General features: G+C 53.1%; 1 protein-coding gene across 2 annotated transcripts in view; it reads right to left on the bottom strand.

Annotated features, from left to right (window-relative positions):
• Nucleotides 1–18,761, bottom strand: part of Slc6a1 (solute carrier family 6 member 1) — a 34,893-nt gene extending 16,132 nt beyond the window's left edge. Inside the window, exons 1-2 of one of the 2 annotated variants that reach the window (XM_015988568.3) lie at nt 18,445–18,761; nt 468–517 (exon numbers count right to left, since the gene is read on the bottom strand). Coding sequence is in view for 1 of the 2 variants with exons in the window: in XM_076567630.1 (XP_076423745.1) it covers nt 468–517; nt 7,252–7,291 (90 nt within the window). In the remaining variant the exon portion in view is untranslated. Of the gene's footprint in view, nt 1–467; nt 518–7,251; nt 7,317–18,444 lie in introns of those variants that run through there. The other variant, XM_076567630.1, reaches the window with a different exon arrangement.
• Nucleotides 18,762–19,379: the final 618 nt, after the last annotated feature.

The following is a 19,379-nucleotide window of genomic DNA, read 5'->3' as shown; positions in this document are numbered from 1 at the left end:
CTGGGGATCCTCTTGTCTCTGGCTCCTCAGTGCTGGGACTACAAGTGTGTACCCTCCTGCACACCTGGCTGAGCGTGGGAAGCACAAGCATTTCTGGGAACACACACCGAGGCCAAAGGAGGCTGCTGGGAGCCCTAATCCTCCTCTGTCACCCCCAGTCGTATCCCCTTGAGATGTGGTCTCTCACTGAACCTAGAGATCATAATTCTTTCAGCTACCCCAGCATCGAGCAAGCTGCAGCAATTCTTATATCTCCATCCTCCTAGTTCTGAGGTTACAGGCCCATGTGGCCATGCCTGGCCTTTGACAACTGTGTTAGGGATGAACTCAGGGCCTCATGGTTCTGAGTTCAAGCACTTTACTGACTGAGCCATCCCACGAATCCTCTAAACGTCTGTGTCCCCATCTCTACAACAGGGCCAGTCTCCTCTGGCTGGCAGGATGGCCCACACGGTTGCTCATCTTACCTGGTGGCTCTTTGCAGTGTGCCCTCTCCTAAAGGCTCCCTCCGCAGAGCCTGCAGAACAGATTGGGGAGAAAGGCAGGAGGTGAGCGGGCAGGCTAGACCAAATAGTGCAGGCTAGACCAAATGGTGCTGGGCTGTTGGCAGAGGGCAACGGGCAGGGGGAAGCAGCTGAGGCGCAGGCTGTGCGCGTGACTGCAGAGCGTCCCCAGCCAGAGTGACTGGAGTGAGTCCATGCAGCACAGAGCTGGCCCGCGGATGCGGAGGCATGCAGGGAGGGCTGTGTTAGGACAGCTGTGGCGATGGGCAGGGTGTTCTATAATTTTATCAGGCGGAAAAGAGGAACCGGGGGTGGGACAACGCTCAGGGCCTGCTGGGAGTCAGGAACTGGGCTGATATTTTCTTTTCTTTTCTTTTTTTTTTAATATACAAAATTAAAGTTTATTCTAGCTGATATTTTTCTCCATCCTCCATATAAACTTGCAGAAATGTTATAAAAAAAATGATGTCAGAGCACAGGGAAGCACCCTGTGTTTTTTTGTGTGAGGAAGGCAGAGGTCGGAAAACTCTCTTCAAGCGGCCCTCTTTAAAGTTCTGACCCCCTAAACATGTCAACAGACATTTGCAGATATTTTCTTCTTTGTGTGCTAACCTTTTTTTTTTCTAGAACATTCTATAAAAACTGTTTCATAAAATGATACAAACTAAACTTATGGAACCCTTGGAATAAACTGGAACACAGGAAGGAAGTGCTGCTCCCTGACTCCCACGTGGGAGACGAGCAAAAGCCATGGGGAGCATGGGCGTTGTGCCTAGGACTGGCCCAGGTGCCCTGTGTGCAGTCCAAGGCCTTCAGCCCCTCACATGCAGCCTGTTACCCGGCACCACTGTGTCCTCCTCATGAGAGAGAATACCTCACGGCCACCCCTGCTTCTCCTCAAGGCGGCCTGCTCAGTTTGAGCCTCCTGCACAGGAATCGGCTTGTCCTGAATGTCCATCTCCATTCTGGCTGGGCCTGACCACATCAAGGAGAACTGTGGCCCCAGGGAGAGGCAGGGATGGAGAGAGCAGGAGGTGGACGAGGCCTGTTCCGGCGTCAAGAAATGCAGATGACTCAGACGAGACAGCCAAATGGGTTCACGTCTTTCGTGACCCGTGTCCTCAGTTGTCCCACTGTCTGTCTATCCCAGTAGGCTCCGGCTGCCATATTTATTCAGAATGATCCAATCACCTCAGGCCAGGTCTGACCATGTGGCCTAAGCTAGCCAATCAGATTCTTTCCCTGGGATCTTGGTGTGAGGAAAGAGAGACTTGGGGACTCCAGGCATCATGGGATGCCCACCCTATACTCAATTGTGGCAGAGACAACTGGCCGCTGAGGAGGAAGAGGATATCTTGCTGATGTTCTAGCTTGCATTTCCAGGGCTTCTTTAGCCCAGCTACTCTGCTCTGGGATGCCACAGTGTCCCTACTGTGGCTTGAATGAGACACTTCAGAGGTGGCCAGGTTGGTTGCGAGGCGAGGCTCCCACCAATGTCATTGTCGCTGGAGTGGTTGTTACAAAAGTGAATTCCACCTTCTCGGCCTCCCTCCTGCCCTGTCTCAGGAAGATTTAACAAGAAGGCTCCTCTGATGCCTCTAGACTGCCACAGACTCTCAGCTTCCAGAACCATGAGCCTCCAGGCTGCTGTCATGATCCAACACTGGCCTGTGGCATTCTGTGACAGCAACACTGACCGACAAGGATGGTCCCCATGGTCACATGTGGCTCTCAGACTCCTTGGCCCCTTGGGTCCCCAGGAAAGGCAGTTCGCAAGTCCTCAAGTCCAACCCAGGGGTCCCAGGCAGGGCTACTTGAGAAAGCTGGCCCTGAGGGAGCCGGGCTGGCATTTCTGTTTTCTGGAAATGTGTATCTGGATTCATCCAAACACCTGCAGCATCCGAGAAAGAGCTGCAGAGCCAAGAGCTGTGATTTCATGTCTATGTCTGAACATAAACAAAGGAGGCTGGTGTGATGGAACCGGTGCCAGGGGGAGGATTCGAGATGCAGAGACTGACTGGCCTGTGACGGAAGCCACCTTATTGCTGAGTCTGACCTTGGCTCCCTCCAGCACCTGCTCATGTAGCGTGAGAACTGCCTCGCCTCTCTGACCCCCATCTGGATAAATGGGTGGGTGACAACAGCCAGGCCGGGCGCAGAGGCATGAAGAGTAACTCCCGCAGTGGCTGACAGGCTCAGAAAATCTCAGGCACTATGTGGACATTCACCATTTCATGGGGACTGATGGTTTGTACCCAGCATTCCCGGCTGCATCCATGTGGGAATATACCAGCAGGGCCAACACAGGGATGGACGGACTGGCACTCTGAGACTCTGGTCCCTCAAAAGCCCAGGTATTCACCTGTCAATCCTATCGGGGAACACCAGCTGTAAACACATGAGTCTCTTTGCTGTGGGTCTTTACCTCAGCCGGAAGAGGAAGAGGTCCAGCTCATCCCTGTCAGAGGCTGAGAGGGGAGCTGGACTGGAGTACTGGACACAGCGACTGGTTGTAAGAAAGGTAATATGATCAGGCAGACAGAAGGCTCACTGAGAGGATGGAGTTGACGAAAGAGAGCAGAAGGGTGGTGAGTGTCTCAGTGATGGCCCATTGTCAAAAACATAGCTAAGCACAAAGAGCTCTGTGGGCCCCTCAACCGGAGACACTTTGCAAGAAAGGGGTGAAGAGGCGGAAGCCCTAGATCAGATGTGGCAGATGGGTCAGAAGAAGCCCTGGAGCTTCTTTTATTTGGGCAGAACAACCACAAAATTCAGTTTGAATTATTAGCTGGAAACGTGACACCCGGGGACATGGGACACCGTGTCTAAAGCAGCGCAAAGACCCCAAGGCTGGAAGGAGCCCTTGGTGTTAGAAAGACAGCAGAGAGGCCAAGAAAGGAACAGACCCAGGTGGAGGGGTGACAGGGGTCACGTCACACAAGGTCGCAGAGGCCGCAGTTCAAATTATTATTTTTTGGTATCATAAGTGGGCGGGGGCTCTCAGTCTGAGAGTCCGAGAGAGACATGGGGACTTAGTCTCGGCCACTGGGGCACTGGGGCTCCACCCTGGAGCAGGGCCTGCGGGTGGCCTAGAGATGGGCAGCCCAGTGCTGAAGCGGCAGCCAGCCGTGAAAGAGGGGCGTGCAGGGACACACGGAAGGACAATCTCCCTCTGTCTCCTGGATTCAGAGGCCCGGTGTGGGTGGAAGTAGGCAGAGGCTGAGAAGCCAGGCCTGGAGAGTCAGGGGCGCCATTGTCCCAGCACCGGAGTTGTGGGTCGGAGGAGGCAGAGCAACTGGCTTGGCCTGAATGCTGCTCCTGCTTGCCTCGCTCCCAGCTTCCCCTTCCTCCCTCCCCTTCCCCCCTCCCCTCACCCCTCCTTCTCCTCCTTCCCTCCCTCCCCGGCTGGGCCCACGGCTGCTTCAGCCTTGCCCCCTCCCTTCTGCTCAGTAATTACTGGAATAGCAGAGGCTTGCAGCGGCTGTAATAACCCCGCTTGCGTTTATCTCTTTCAGAACTGCGATGGTTCAAGAAAGAAATTAATATTGGGTTTGGCTTCGCGCCAAGAGGAAACAATGCATTTTATTATCTGATTGAGAGAGAAATGCTAGGCCCACCCTTGGGACATCTGCTGGGTACCAAAGTCCCCGTGCGTGGATCCTGTCATGGAAGCGCTGCATATATTGGGCACCTACTGTATTCCAGGCTCATCCCAGCAGTTCTAGTGCCCAGACTTACTGCAGCTATATAAGCTGGATTATTATACTCCCCAGATAGAGAAGGAAACTGAGGCCTGCCAGCCTGGGGCTGCTGTCCGGGGGTTTTGGGGGGGTCTCAGAGGGCTTTGCAGTTCCAGTTTTGCTATGCACAGTGAGGCTCCGCTAGCAGCAGTGACCACTGGGACTAGGTAGTATGACCCGAGTGCACTGGGGCTTGAAGCTGTGATGTAAGGACCCCAGATTTTGTGGGGCTGGCTTCCCTTCTGATCCCTGCAGGGTATTTAGTTGGGATATTTGGCTTGGGCTGGCCTTGGGCTTCAAAGAATGGGGTGAGAATTGAAGCCAGGACACACAGGATGTGCCAATAAAGGGCAGTTCCAACTGTCACACAAAGAGATGATCGGCCATCTACACACTGTCTTAGAGAGCAACTAGCAATGACAGCAAGCCAGGGGAGACAGGCCAGGGGGACGTGACGTCCCAAAGGTGCACAGGTGTCCGTGGGAAAAGGGCTGCTCCGGGCAAGATTGATGGGAGTGTCCAGCTGGACCTCTAGAACAGACCCCATTCTTGGACCTTCACCTGACACATAAGGAGACCAAAGAAGCTCCCTCCCTGGTCTAGGCTGGCTCTACACCACATTTATATATCTTCATAAAGCCCGGAGAAGGCTGGCATGAGCTCAGGATCATAGCACAGAAGTGATTTTCTATTTCCAGTCTTTGAACTCTCCCCACACTCGCTCAAGACCTGCAAACCTCTTGACCATCTCAGCCTACCCTGAGGTCAGCAGCAGCCCTAGTACTGGAAGCGAGGCTTTCCCTGCACCCCATTGGGACGTCCCAGTAAGTTATTTCTTTTCTCAGAGCTCAACAGAAAACCCTCATGTAGCATTGTCATTTCTAGCTTCATGTCTGGCCCAGGGAAGAGTAAGATACTCCAAAGCTACACGATCAATAGTCTTGTCTTGCAGACATGATGCCATATCTCAAAGAGGCCAAATTACCTACCCCAGGTCACCCAGAGCTTACTCTGGGCCCTGGAGTCAGAGCCTGGCCTACTGTACGCCTCAGGGTGTGCATCCTGGGCTCAAGCCTGGGTAAATTCTCTGTGGCTTTAGGCTCCGTAGCCCCAAAGTCAATCCCAGTTGGTATGGCCACAGTGGGAGAGCTGGGGCTGCTAGGAGATGAAGTTGTCCAGGTAAGAGGAAGAGGAAATGGAGACTCTGGTCCTTCCAGGGAGAAGGCAGCTGAAGGCACCCCAATACCCTGTGTGAGAACAGCATCAAATGTACAACCAGCTGTGGCTGCTCTGAATAACTATTAAGCTACCAATTAGCAACAATCCCACTTCACAGAAGGGTAAACTGAGGCACAGAGAGACGAAGTGATTTGTCAAGGTCTCCTAGCCAGAAGCTGGGTGTGTCAAGATTTGAACGAGAGGTAACATGACAGTCTGGCTAGCACCCTTCATTAGACTGTGAGAGCTGGGCTCTAATAAGAGTCTTTTCTCCTGAAGCTCCTGGCTCTCAGCTCACAACCTGGCCAGCCCTGGGGAGGGGCACTGAGCTCACACCTCCCTGGCTGTGTAGCCTCAAGCACCTTGCTCTCCGTGCCTTGGTTTCCTCCTATGTGCCAGCAGAGGGGCAGGGCTTTGCTTTCCAGTGACCCTCACTTCCCCATTTCGATTTCGTCCTTTTTCCTTTCTCAATCACACTATCGGCATCCTGCCAAACCCCGTTCTGATGCCTAATTATCTAGTGTCTGGGGGTGCACCTCATTTTGTTGAGGCAATTTTCAATCTAATCTGCCTGGCATCGAGTGAGCCAGGTCCCACGCTGGGTACTGGGGGATGAGATTCGAGATGGAGTCTGCAGCCTCCTTATAGAGCTCCCAGGACGTTTGAGAGATGAACACAGATGGACCAGCACCATGGATTCCTTCCTGGGCACAGCCAGTTGCTGTTACGGGGCTTTGTGTGCAGGAAGGGGTGTTGATCCTACAGTGGGGCTGCAGACCCAATCCACTGAAGCTTCCGTGTGTTTAACATGTTCTGTGTACCCCCTGTACCATGCCATTTGCTCCTCACCACATCCGCATTGCACAAATGTGGAAATGAGGCTCAGATAAGGAAAGTCTGCAAAAGTCCAGGAGAGGGTGGTTAGGCTGGCTGCCCAAGCTCCTAAGCATGGTTCTCTGTGGGGACCCAGGGCCACCAGCACACAGGGAAACAGGTCTGAGGGGACTTGGCACCATTGCCTGGTCCCTGTAAGGGAGGTGCCAGATCTGTACAGATGGGACTCTGTGTCCCTATAGCACCACACACACACAGCACTGAATGCTTGTGTGTTCTCCCCAATTGCATCCGGAAGGACCAAGGAAAGCATACATCCTCAAAGCGGTGTTGTGCTGGTAAATGTTTAATGAGGGGCTCTCAGGAAACAAGGCAAAAGGCTGGGTGAGTGGCAGCTGCTGCCGCCCCTGGTACAGACACTCCCATGCCAGCCCACTGGGGCCAGCTGGAGGAACCCACAAGAGGTGGCAGGGCTGCAGGCCATGGTCTCAGCTCTGCTGACAGCATCTCAGATGCTGATTCTTATGCAGCCCGGGTCCTCACCACCCAGTGACCTCATGCTGGAGCCCTCTGATGCTTCCTATAAAGAAAGCCCTGAACCACACCCCCTCCCTGGCTCTGAGCATGCTCTGTAGGCCCCAAGAGTGCCAGCTCAAGATGCTTGCTGCTCTCCCTATCCACCCCAGCATTAGCATCCTGGATCTAAGGGCAGGGAGGCATGGGGGATGGATGTGAAGGAGGAAGGAGTGGAGAGGGTGGAGTCAGGAGGTTAAGGGAGGGTGAGAAGGGAAAATAAGAGGAGGCAGAGGGTAGGGAGATGATGGCAAGGAGTTTGGTTGGGGGGAAGGATCAAGGAGAGAGGAAAAGGGAAGAGGGAGGCAGAATGGAGTCCTGTCCCGCAGACCCAGGCTGTACTCTTTCCTGAGTACCCAGGGAAGGAGGGAGCACACACTCACCAGAAGCAATCTGAGATTGCAGGAGCCCAAGGTCATTCATGGGGAATGATCTGAATTCAAATTTAGCCTCAGGACATGGGCCATTGATTTCTTCTGTGGGTCCTAGCTAGGTTTGGGGTGCTGAGCCCCCTACCCAGACCTCCATGCAGGCAGCTGCCTGGCCCTCTGGTCCTGCACTGGACACAAGGCAACCTCACAGAAGCAAGCTAGGGGTGTTAGCCCCTCTCCTTTCCTGGCCTCCTGCGGTGGCGAAGGCGGGTTCTCTGGAGGGCCTCTGTTCCAAGGCTGCCTCTGCAAAGGCTCAGAGCTCGGCCCACCGGAAGGATTAACTGGGACCAGGAAAAGAGTGACAGGGTGACCACTTGGCACTCTTTCACATGGCTCTCTGCCTTGTAAAAACACTGTGAGAGCCCATGGGGTTAAATAACCATTCTGCCTTTTCCAGAATGCTGGAAACTCCCACAGGAGTTAGCAGAATGCAAATTTTTGGGGAAAAAAGTCTTGCCAGGGCTAGTTGAATTAAATACATCTCTAGTAAGTCACATGTAGAAGTGAGGCTAGGCAGAGGCCTGTCTGGGTGGCGCAGAACAGCTCAGCAGTGAAGATAGCCAGGGACTGATTCAAGGTTCCTGGGCAAGCATCCACACTGGGGGTACCTCCCCCCAACAATGCCACAGGCTTTATCCAACCCTTCCAGAGGCATACTGTCAACAACAAGGTCACCAAAGGTCACCCAGGAATTAGTGGTCTATGGGCTAAATATGTTTGTGTTATATGTTGTCTACTTAGACTTTTCAGACTTGAATTTCCGTCCCCTGGAGAGGGGCTAAGCCTTGACATTATTCTCACCTTGTCCCTAACTCCTCTACTCATGATCATGACCGCTTGGCCCCAAGTGGCTTTTTATTGGCAGTCCTAAGATACATAAGGCCACCATGGTTCCTCAGCAGAGTGCTTCTCTGGGTGGTAGTTGAAGGGTGAGGGTAGAGGTGGCCCTTTCTGGGGGTGTCTGTGTCTCGGGGTGCTGGAGTTCAGAAAAGCATGTGAGACATTCTGCTTTCTAAATCTAGGCAGTGGTACCAGGTCCTGGGCTCGTTGCATGAGTTAGCTGTTTGAAACCTGGGACTTATGCAGGGATGCTTGGCTCAATCTGGGAGGAGGGGACTGGACCTGCCTGGACTGAGTCTATCATCAGGTCGATCTCAGTTCTTGGGGGAGGCTTTGCCCTGGAGGAGGTGGGAATGGGGGTGGGCTGGGGGGAAGGGGAGGGGGGCAGGAAGGGGGAGAACAAGGGAATCTGTGGCTGTTATGTAGAACTGAATGGTATTGTAAAATAAAATAAAATTAAATTTAAAAAAAAAAACAAATCCCATTCCTCTTTTCATAAGCTCTCAGTCAAGAGGGTAAAAAGGAATGCCTAGAGCAGTGGTTCTCAACCTTCCTGCACCCCTTTAATATGGTTCCCCATGTTCTGGTGACCAGCCACAACATTATTTGATGGCTATTTCATAACTGTAACTTTGCTACTGTTATGAATCCTAATGTAAAGATCTGTGTTTTCCAATGGTCTTAGGCGACCCCTGTGAAAGGGCTGTTCGACACCCCCACTCCCACCCCAAGGGGTCCAGACCCATGAGTTGAGAAACCCTGTCGTAGAATGAGAGGAGACTGTATTTTCAGAGTTGACCGAGGGCCAGGCTCTGGGGTCTACTGCTGATTTTATGTTTATAAAGACTATCAGAGGCTCACTTTCACCGGCACATCTGCTGCTCACTCCTCCCCTCGGTTTTCCAGAGGAATTTCAGGCGATGTGTCCCCACCCTCTCCTATAAAGTGAAAATCCTGACAGAGCAAGAATCCCGGAAGGCAGCATACAGAGTGAAGAAATTCTGCAGGTCCTGTGAAGTCAGCTCTAGCCACGAATGACTGCTGCTGGGGGTCACAGGGTAACCAGATGTCTGTCACAAACTACGACAGAGAGAGCAGAGCAAGACCCCAGCACTTGGAGCAGGGAAACCTGTTTTTGAGTCACAATCCAAGAATAATGCTGTGGGGCTGAACGTTAGTCACATAAGCGCTCTGTGTAAAGAGAACATCTCATTTTAGGACTTGTACTTGGACAGTACAATGAGGTGAGTACCTAGGACACAGAAAATGCTTGATGGTTGACATTGTTTATGTTTTGAGATGTTGGTAGGAAAGCAAGCAGAGGAAAGATGTTGGGAATTCTCACCCACATGCAACAGATTACAAGAGCTGGGGAAGTCCCAGGGAGAGATGGATCATTTCAAACTCTCTCAGTGAACTTCTCAAAAATTAGAATGTTGCCAAAATCCTGACTAAATGTAAACAGTACTCATTTGCCATTGAGTGAGTCCCTTGTCCCTCTCCTGACTGTAGACTCAGAAAGTTTGGGGAACCCAACCCTGCCATCCTGCCAGCCAACAACTTCAGAGGACCCACAGACAGGGTACAACCTCATCTTGAGGACTGGGTCTGCTCAGATAGGTTCATGAACATGAACAAAATGGTTGCCTGCTTTCAGCTCCCCCTCTGCCCCTGAAATGGCCACATGCCCAAATCCAGCACTCTCTCTCTCTTTCCACTTCCAAGAAGGAATGGGGTGACAGCCAGCTCACATCCCTATCAGCATGCAAGCAATACACTCTGGGGTTCCTCAAGGTGTTACCCTCACATTCTCTGATCCAGGAGAGAAATATATTTTGCCAGCTGTTCAGGAGAGAGACATAAATGGTGCGGGTGAGAATATTTTCCAAAAAGACCTGCAGCCTGTGGTCATTTACACAGCTGGCGGAAAGAACCCATCTCCTCCGGCGTGGCGTGCTCACAGATCTTTAGGGAAACGGTGCACACAGCATGCAAAGCATGGTGCCTGTTTCTGAGGATGGAGGCATTTGTGTGCTCTCCTGATGTCCCAGCCTGGGGACAAGCATCTTGTGCACCTGTACTGGCTTCAGCATCTTTCATTCTTGCAACTTCACAGATGGCAGCAGCGACCCCTGCTCCTGGTCTTTCTCCTTGGGCTAATGACAGATGGCGGCTGCTATAGAGGGAGCCAGTTGGGACTAGCTGGCGGCTTCACCTACCATGCATGCTGTATATCATCTTGTAATTTCCTCTGAGGTGGGAAATGGCACTCCCCGCCCCCTTTTCCAGCTGAGGATGCCGAGGCTCAGAGATGCATAGCTTGCCCCAGGCCACGAAGCTCAAGGAATGGTGGGAAAGGTGACTTCAAAGTTGACACCTCTGGCTCTGGCGGACTGCAGGTGTTCGCTTCCTTTGGGCTGACCTGTTCCAGGCTGTCCAGCAGAATCTTCACATTCACCGCCCTCGTCACTCGGGATAACCAGAGCTCTGCAGAGCCCTGAGACCACCCCTCCTGAGACCCCAGCAGTTATCTTCCATCCCCTCTGCCAGGCTTTCTCTGCAGCCGTGAGAGACCCAGGGCCAGCTCTGCCTCTTCGTGGTCTGACCCGAGCCTCGGAGTTGCCTCCCCTCTACCTAATTCTGTGGCGGTGAAGTGTTCCTTTCTGAGTAGGCTGGGAAAGAAAGGAACTCCACAGCATTGAGCGAGCATCTCTGCAGTGATCCCACCATCCCCACGCTCCCATGCATCCTTGTTGGGGAGCCTAATGCTTAGACATAGTCCCCTCTGCTTTCTCACAGGCTCCCTCACTCCAGAAGCTCCCGAATCAGCATTCCACACACATCACTCTCCTTGTGCAACGCCATTATCTCCCGAGGACACATGCTCCGTTGTCACGGCAACCAGAGTCCTTCCTCCAACTCTATTTAATAATTTCTCAACAGTCAAGCTGGGCTGGCTTGGGGCAGGGGAAAGAGCAGCGGGGCTGGGTGAGAAGTTCTGGGTCCTAGCATCTGTTGGGCCTAGGACAACTGTCTAGGCCTCAGTTTACCCATCTGTAACACAGGGATGCCCACAGTGGGCATATTTGTGATTTTTAGCTTCAAAATCCTGAGAAGCAGCCTCCTAGGTCTAAAATGCCACTATAGGGACAAATGTGGAAGGGTTAAAACAACATTTTAGGCCAGAGAATGAACTGGAAGCTGTCTTGGGTGATGGCACTCTCTCCTGTTAAACCAATTCTAACATGTCACCTACAGACACTGAACCATCTCCCCGATCCCCCAGCATTAGAGCTAGGGCTGGTTGGGATACACAGTTCCACCAGCAGCCATTGTAGACCCGTTTCTTCCCATTCTGTGGATGGGCAAACTGAGGCAAAACAGTTATCATGTTGGGTAAGGTCCAGGTTGTCCTCAGAACCCAGTGACACACTATTCAGGAAAGCTGAACCAATGGGACAAGAAGAATGGCCTGTCTACTGGCTGCCTCTCTACCCACTTAGCCCTCAGCTCCTATTGCTGTGGTCCCCATCTGACTGTCACTCAAGAAGCCGTACAGATGATGGAGAAGGAAACTGAACAGTGATCTGAGTCCCTGAAGGGATACAGTTTCCACAGCTCTTCTTTCACAGAGCCTGGCACACAGTAGGTACACAACGTTCTATCTAGTGCAGCTGAATGCCCACATCTGCCCCAGTAGCTAACTTATTTAGGTTCTCAGAGGACTCCAGGAAAGTCTCCCAAAGCTGCCATGGATTAATGTCCCAGAAACAGCTGAGGACCCCAAGCCTAGGAAGGACGCTCGGCTGCCTCTGGGACCTAGTGAGCCTCCAAGGCTGGGGAGGGGGTGTTCTGACCTGGCCCAGCACCCCTTTTGAGCAGGCTGTTGGCAGCCCCGCACCGCCATTGAACTCCCCGGGTTGGCGTTTCCACTGAATGCCCTAGCAAAGGAGCCGTACCACATCTGCTCTGTCATTACTGCCATTCACTGCCATTTGGAGAAAGAGCGCTTGTCTTACCCAGCCATTAGTCTCGGGAGGGTGTCATGGAGAAATTCAGGGGGTGAGGAGGGAGTGGGGGTGGGCAGCTTCCCTCCCCCAACCCTGCCTGGAGCCTGAGGAATGGGCAGCAGCAAACTAATGTCTATCCCGTCCAGCAGTCCTGAGAGGGAAAGGACATGCGCACGGTCCCTGCAGCCGAAAGCCGGGCGGGAGGTGGCTCTCCGCTTCCTTCTCAGGTAGGGCTAGCTCAGGCCTGATGGAGTCCCAGCTCTGTCGTTGTTTGTGAGCTAACCTGGGGCAACCCTTCAGCTCCGGCGCCTCCGTTCCTTATGGAGGATCTTGGAGCTGTGGCTCCCTATCATGTCACAGAGTCAGCATCAAGGGATGACCCCATGTGTCATCTGCACTTTCGTTCTGAAGAAATCTATTAAATGACACACACCTGCCTTTAAACCCCATCTTTATAAACGTGCGTCTGTAAGACTTCTCACCCTTCTCGTGGACGCTGGTTTTTTTTTCAAGGGGAGGCGTTACGTTTTCATTTTTTTGTTTTGTTTTGTTTTTAATTACAGGTGAGGACTTGATCTCAAGCTCTGGAAACAGTCACGGCAACGGCAAAGAATGAGTTCCATCTCCTCATAGCGCCTCATGTCACCTCCTCACACCCTATCTCTGCTCAGGTGCTTTTCAAAGACGCGAACAACATGGAAAAGCAGGGGATTTGGTGTCAGCAAAACCCCGTCCAGACACAGCTGACAAGCAGGACACTCACTCCCCTGCCCCCCAGCCTCAGAGCTGGGGAGAGCACCCACCCCAGCCCAGCCTTGGAGTGGGTGAAGTGAGGGACCCAGCCTCGTCCAGGGCCTGGGGGTGGGGGCTCTTGGGCAGCAGTCAGATAGCTGGCCAGGTTCTTTAGTCACCTCACAGCTAGGGGACTGGAGGAACCCCCAGACCTCCTACCTCTCCTACTGCACCTCAGAGGCAAGTGTCCCAAACAGGTAAGACGTCACAACCATCAGCACAGCAAGTGTTCAACAGCAATTCTAACCAGGTGATCTATTCTGTATCCCCCGACACCCCATGTTTGTGCCGAACACACTGGTAGCTACATGATGCTCGACAGTGGTCTTCAGATGACCCAGCTCACCTAGGAACATTGCTCCACATCCTTCCTGGCTCCCGAGACTACTGGCTGGAGGGTTCATGTCACCCCAATTCCTTCAGATGAGCACAACTGTGTGATGCAGGCCTGTTTGAGGACACCCTCCCCCCTCTCTCTTTCTCTCCCACATCTGGCTACTGCTGGGGCCAAAGGATCACACTTTTGAACCCTAAACTCTGGTCATGACCAAGACAATGAGAATTTTTGGCCAGAGCCCAGATAAGGCTCAAACAAATAAAGGGAGAGTCCTTCAGTCTTCAGCTTCTGGGCTAAGGCCACCCATGCCATCAGCCACCTCAATCCCCAGGTGCAGTGGGTTCCTCTTCCTGCCAGCATGGTGCTCCCAGGCTCCCTCTCAGGAAGAAGAGCTCAGTAAATGGGACCCATGTTGGCTGGGAAGCCACGGGACAGGAAAGGGCTCAGAGTTCTCTGAGCCTCAGTTTCCCCCCCAAAAAATGAAGATAGAAAAGGTAATACTATCTTTGGACCACTGCCCTCAGCTAAGAAAATGCCCTGAAAACTGAATTCTACATATTAGATGAGTAAGTATTCTCCCCCTCATACAAAGAGAATTCATTTAGGTCAAGGTCATCCGGATTTAGGTTTATGAGAAAACTAGCTTAAAACAAGATTTTCTTTGGCTGATGGCAGATTCTTCTCTAGACCACACTTGCTTTTCCTGGATTACTTCCCCATCCCACCGGCAAGGGCATGGTTTACAGACTGTACATTGCTACGCTGATAACCAGGAGTTGTGTGGTCAGCACCAATTTGCAGCCAACCAAGACATTGACTCCAAATGTCCCTGCTCATGTCATGGCACCTGCAAACTCTCTCTCTCTCTGCTCTTCTCAAGCAGGAAGGCCAGGGAGGCAACTGCTGCCAATGCCTTCCAGGGCATCTTTGACCTTGAATGTCCCTCTGTCTAGGGCTCAGCTATCTCAGGAGCTGGCACAAGACACAGGTCTTGCAGACATCAGGCAGCTGACAGGTGAGCAGAGTGGCAGGTCACTGTCTCAAGCAGCCACCAGTTCCTGCCTTCCCCACCTTGCTTGTGTGTCAAGATTACACCCAGCCCCAGAAGCCCAGGGCCCCTTTGCCAGCCAAGGGGCCCAACACCCTAATGTGCTCCGTTCCACACAGATGCATGACTCCCCCCACCTCCCGAGTGCCACCACCAATCATTCTCCAAGACCTGGTCTCCTTGTAATTTCCAATTTGTGAGAAATATAAAAATAGAAGGCTATTCGCTGCAGGCAGCTCACATCGAATCGGATGCCACTTTTTGTGTCATGTCAGATCACCGTAAACGGGACTGATGGCTTCCTTGGGCTGCTCTCAATAGCTTCCTGAGCAGGGAGGTGGTGGGAACCCAGGAGTTTGGGAAAGGTGGCGGCTGGGTGCATGCCACCAATACCAGCTTTAAATGATGTGCAGGCCACAGATCTGTGTGAATAGGAACGTGACCTCCATTAGAACCTCAGTTCTGCCTCATAACAGCAGAGGTCTCCAAACTTCAGCTTCCCCTGCAGTCAAGAGCTACTATGCAGATCCCTGGCCTGGAGATGAGGGGCTCAGGTGATGGAGACAGACAGACCTTGAGGTTTCTCTAGCGGGCTGTGCCTGGGCTCCCCAATAGCAGGCACCCTCCTGCAGGGGAGTTGACAGCTGATTTGGGACTCAGTGCCATTTACTGTCCTCTTCTGTTATTCCATCTGCACAGGGACAGTTATACACACCTCACGGGGGCTTGTGAAAATTAAATGTTGCCACAAAAGTGCAGCATGGGGCACATTCCCTGGCACACTGTCAGTATTCGGGCAAGGACAGCTGTTGCTGAGTTCCAATACTGTCGTGGGGATAAGGGTTCTTGGAAATGGTTCCTCTGTTTATAGCTGAGTCCCAGGTCACAGCTTGTGTTCACACCTACTGCCTGTCCCAGGACCTGGTCTCTGCTCTGAGTGGGCTTCACTGTGCTTCTGAAGCCGAGGGCTCAGGGTTGGTCTGGAGTAAACGACAATACTGGGTGTCTAAGTTCACAGAGACATCTCTCCCAGGAAGCCCTATTTTGAGATTCAAATCTGGCCACCCAGCCTCTCTTCACTCTCAGGGGCCAAGTTCTCTTCCACAACTTCACAATGACTTTCAGAGAATAGGGTAAAGCTGACAAAAAAGAAAGACAGAAAGAAAAGAAGGGAGAGAGGGAGAGAGAGGGAGAGAGAGCGAGAGAAGACAGAAGGAAGGAAGAAAGAGAAAAAAGAAAGGAAGGAAGGAAGGAAGGAAGGAAGGAAGGAAGGAAGGAAGGAAGGAAGGAAGGAAGGAAGATGTTACCAAATCCTGTAGCAGTAGATGCTCGGTGACCTCACCAGCTGGGGGAGGGACTGCTCTCATTAGCTGGGGGAGGAGCTGCTCTTTGCAGTTGAAGTCATTTCAAGGTCATCTGAAGTCATTTTAAGGTTATTTTCATCCCAGCAGGCTGACCACTATTCCCCAGGTATAGAATTGGTGATATTGCCCAGTTGAGGGGAAGGGACGACTCTTATTTAGGCAAAGATAAGCCTGTTACCACATTTCCATCTCAGGACCAGGCAAAGCGACAAAGGGGCTCTCACTGGGTTTGGCTTCAGGAAAGCATCTGAGGGAGAAGGAAGCTGGGTGAACAGAGCTTGGGATCAAGGGGCTACCTGGCGTGCCATGGAACAGGAATCAGACAAAGGCATGGCTTCCTGCCTACTCTCACGGTCATGGGGAGCCATCAGGAGGCAGAAGGCTGCAAATGGTGGCCAAGGCTGGATTTGCTAGGGTCGACACTTGGCCGGGCAACAACACAAGCAAAAGATAAGGAGAAAAAGACAGCTCTGAATTCCAAGTGACCCAAGCAATCTCTCCCAGCCTATACTAGGGATGGAATTTCTATAGGAGGGCGATTTATTTAATGTTGTTCTGGGCATGTCACTTGCTGAGAAGGAAGGGAAGCAGCCATTTCTCCGACAGCAGGTCCAGAAGAACTGTCTCACAGTCCACCATGAAACCTCATTGTCAGTGCCCTTCACTTGGCTATCCCACTTTTTAGACGTGAAGATGTGAGACCAGAGAAGCACAATTTGGCATCCTAGGCTTGGGAATCAGAAGAGCATGGGTCCAATCTTTGCCTTGCCTCCTCCTACCTGTGTGACCTTGGGCACGTCACTCTCCCCTTTGTCTCGTCCTCTCCTCGATCCTGAAGTGGAGTTTATAGAGTAGTCCCTTTTGCACGAGGTTAGGGTAGGAATCACAAGCTTGGCACATCAAAAGGTTTCAACATTCCATTTCTTCTTTCCAAGCGGGGCTAGAACTTGGCCAAGGTCACCCAGCCAAGCAGTGGCAGTGTTCAGCCCAAATGGAACCCTTACCCGGGACTCATTCATTCATTCCTGGCTGTGGATTCGAAGGAAGCATTTAACAGCCTTCTTGCCTTACCAACACAGGTAGATCAGAGCAGGTCCCTGCTAACTGGACCATTAGGCAATCACCTTCCACCCAGGTGGGCTTTATTCTGGAACATACTGAGTTCCTTCTGGGTGATGGGCCATGGGCAAACAAATTCACAGCCTTAGCTCCTGAGTTGCCAGGAATGTCAAATACTGGGCTGACAGAAGTGTGGAGTTACTGGATCATTCCTTAGCCTTGTCTTCACCCTCTGAGCTGCCTGTTCCTTGGCCTCTGGACCCCTCATTAGAGCCTCAGTCTGGAGACCTTACTTCTCAACAAATGTGGGTCCCAGGAATGAAGTTTCCACTGGGGAACGACCATTACCGTTTTCTCCTTCAGTGGTAGCTGCCTGCCTCCGGTGCCTTTCCCAGGGAACCCCACTCCACAGAGGATCTGGGGACAGGCTGGCCTGTGTCTCACTGCCTGGGACTCACTGTTTGTCCTCTAGTCACTGGCCACCAAGCCAGCACTTGGCTGGAGACAGAGCGCTTTCTTTGTTTGCCGCCTGCCTGGCGATTCCTTTCTGAAGCTCTACGGAGGCTCAGCCATTTTGCCCTCCTGCTCTGGGGAAAGCTTCCCGTTTCTCCCCTCTCTGCAGGAACTCAGCCTCCCAGGGCCACTTTCTGGTCCTCTCCTTTGCTTTGAAGAGGGTCTGAGGATGCTTTGACCTGAACTGGTGTGGGGGGGGAGACTGAAGGACACTCTGAATTCCCACAGACCTCTTTTGTTTTGCAATTTGGAAGTTGGGGAAGACAGGCTCCCCTATTCCCACCAAAGTTCACAACAACAGAAATATAGAATTATAGGCAGGACTCAGCACATCGTTTTTCTCTTGCCCAGCACACACTCTGTATGCCATAGAAAAACTAGGGCTAGCATCAAGTTCCATTCAGCTGGACACAGTCCCTTCCCTAATGTGGTCACAATCCCTTTCACCCCGATCTTCTTAGCCAGGAGGTCCAGTCCGTGGACTTCATGTATGTTGGTCTTAACAATTGGCTTTCAGACATCCACTTTTCCCTTAAGTCTCAGGTCTGTTTCGAGAGGACATTGGCTCTGTACAGAGCTGCCCCTTCTGAGTCTCTTGTCGGAAGCCCAAGGCAACCACAGAACAGGACATCTGTGGGTGTCACCCATGCAGAAAGGGATGGGTGGGTACGGAGGGACTGAGCATGGAGAACCTATGGTCATTGCCACAGAAAGGAAGGAGCAGACACCTGGGGAATACAAATCACAGGAAGCCCTGCTCCGACCCACCGGACAACTCTGTGGTGAGCAGGGCAGCAGCCCCAGCTTGCGCGCGCTCAGCCCCCGGCTGTTGTGCGCTTTCTTGAAGCTAAGGTTTCCTGAGAGCTTGAGGTGCCCCGGAATGGGAAGGCGATGTCCCCATCCTCAGGTGGCCCCAAGCCCCTCCATCCCCCCCTCCCCAGAGTGAATGAAGTATACGGAGACTGGGGACGTGGTGCACCTTGGTCTGGCTCCCTTCTGGGCACCCTGCCGTCGACTAGGGGACGAACCAGGACATCGACGGCATCCAGCCTCCTGTGACCCTCCCGCCTCCGGAGCATCCCTGGGCTGCAGCCGGCGCACGTCGAGAGTTAGGACGGGGGGGACGCTGCAGCCTAGGGGCCCGCCCTCCACCCAGCGCCCCGACGCCAGCTCCCCTCCTACCTGCGGCCGGGGCTGCGCGGGCCGCTCCGGGCTCGGCCGCGCTAGGACGCGGGCGCCTGGGCTCCTGGGCTCGCGCAGCTCGCCTGCAACCTCTCAGCTCGCTAGGGCTCCGAGGGCGGGCGGAGGGGAGGGGCTATCGGGACACGCCCACTGGGCGGGGTTTGTCCGCGCCGTCTTGCCCGCCCCTACTCAGCTGCCTCCGTCTCTCCTTTCCCACCTTCTCTGCTCCTGCACCTCTCTGCCACCTACCTCTATCCTGCTCTCCTCCTCCTTCTGCCCTGCACCCCTCCTCTCTCTGTCTGCCTTCGCTTCCCTCTACCTGCCCCCTCCTCCCTCTGCCTGGTCTCCCTCCTTCCTCGGGCCTGCCCGCCTCTTCTCTCTGCCTGCCCCCTCCTCTCTTCTGACCTCCTTCTCTCTCCCAGCCCTGCTCCCTCTCCATCTTCTTCTTGGCCTCCATCCTCCTTCAGTCTCCTGGCCTCAAAGCTCTACCTCAATTGGTCTCTTTGTTTCTCTGGCTCTGTCACACCTTCTCTCTTGGGGGTACTGTGGGAGCCAGGTAGGAGTCTTGGGCCCCCCCTACTTCCCCCGTCTGCTGTGGCCTTCTGTAGGAATCAAAGTTTCTACCTGGAGCTACCAGGCTGGAAAGGCGGCCACTGCAAGACTGGATTGGTCATGAAGATGTGTGTGTGTGTGTGTGTGTGTGTGTGTGTGTGTGTGTGTGTACAGCAGACCACAATCTGGAAACTCCCAGGGTTGGCTAAGGCACCTAAGTGCTCTGCTTCCAGCTCTTGAGGTGTGAGGGGGTGGTTGTCTCGCACATCCCTGCTCCTGGCCAGCCCCAGCAGAGTGCCAGCTGCCTCTCTCCCCAAGTCCAGACCTCCTGGCTCCTTCCATAGAGACTTTGGGGGAAAGGCCATGCCTGCCTTCTCCCCGGT

Source organism: Peromyscus maniculatus, chromosome 3, assembly GCF_049852395.1.
Source record: "Peromyscus maniculatus bairdii isolate BWxNUB_F1_BW_parent chromosome 3, HU_Pman_BW_mat_3.1, whole genome shotgun sequence".
Taxonomy (NCBI): Eukaryota; Metazoa; Chordata; class Mammalia; order Rodentia; family Cricetidae; genus Peromyscus; species Peromyscus maniculatus.
This window is presented reverse-complemented; position numbering and strand designations above follow the sequence as displayed.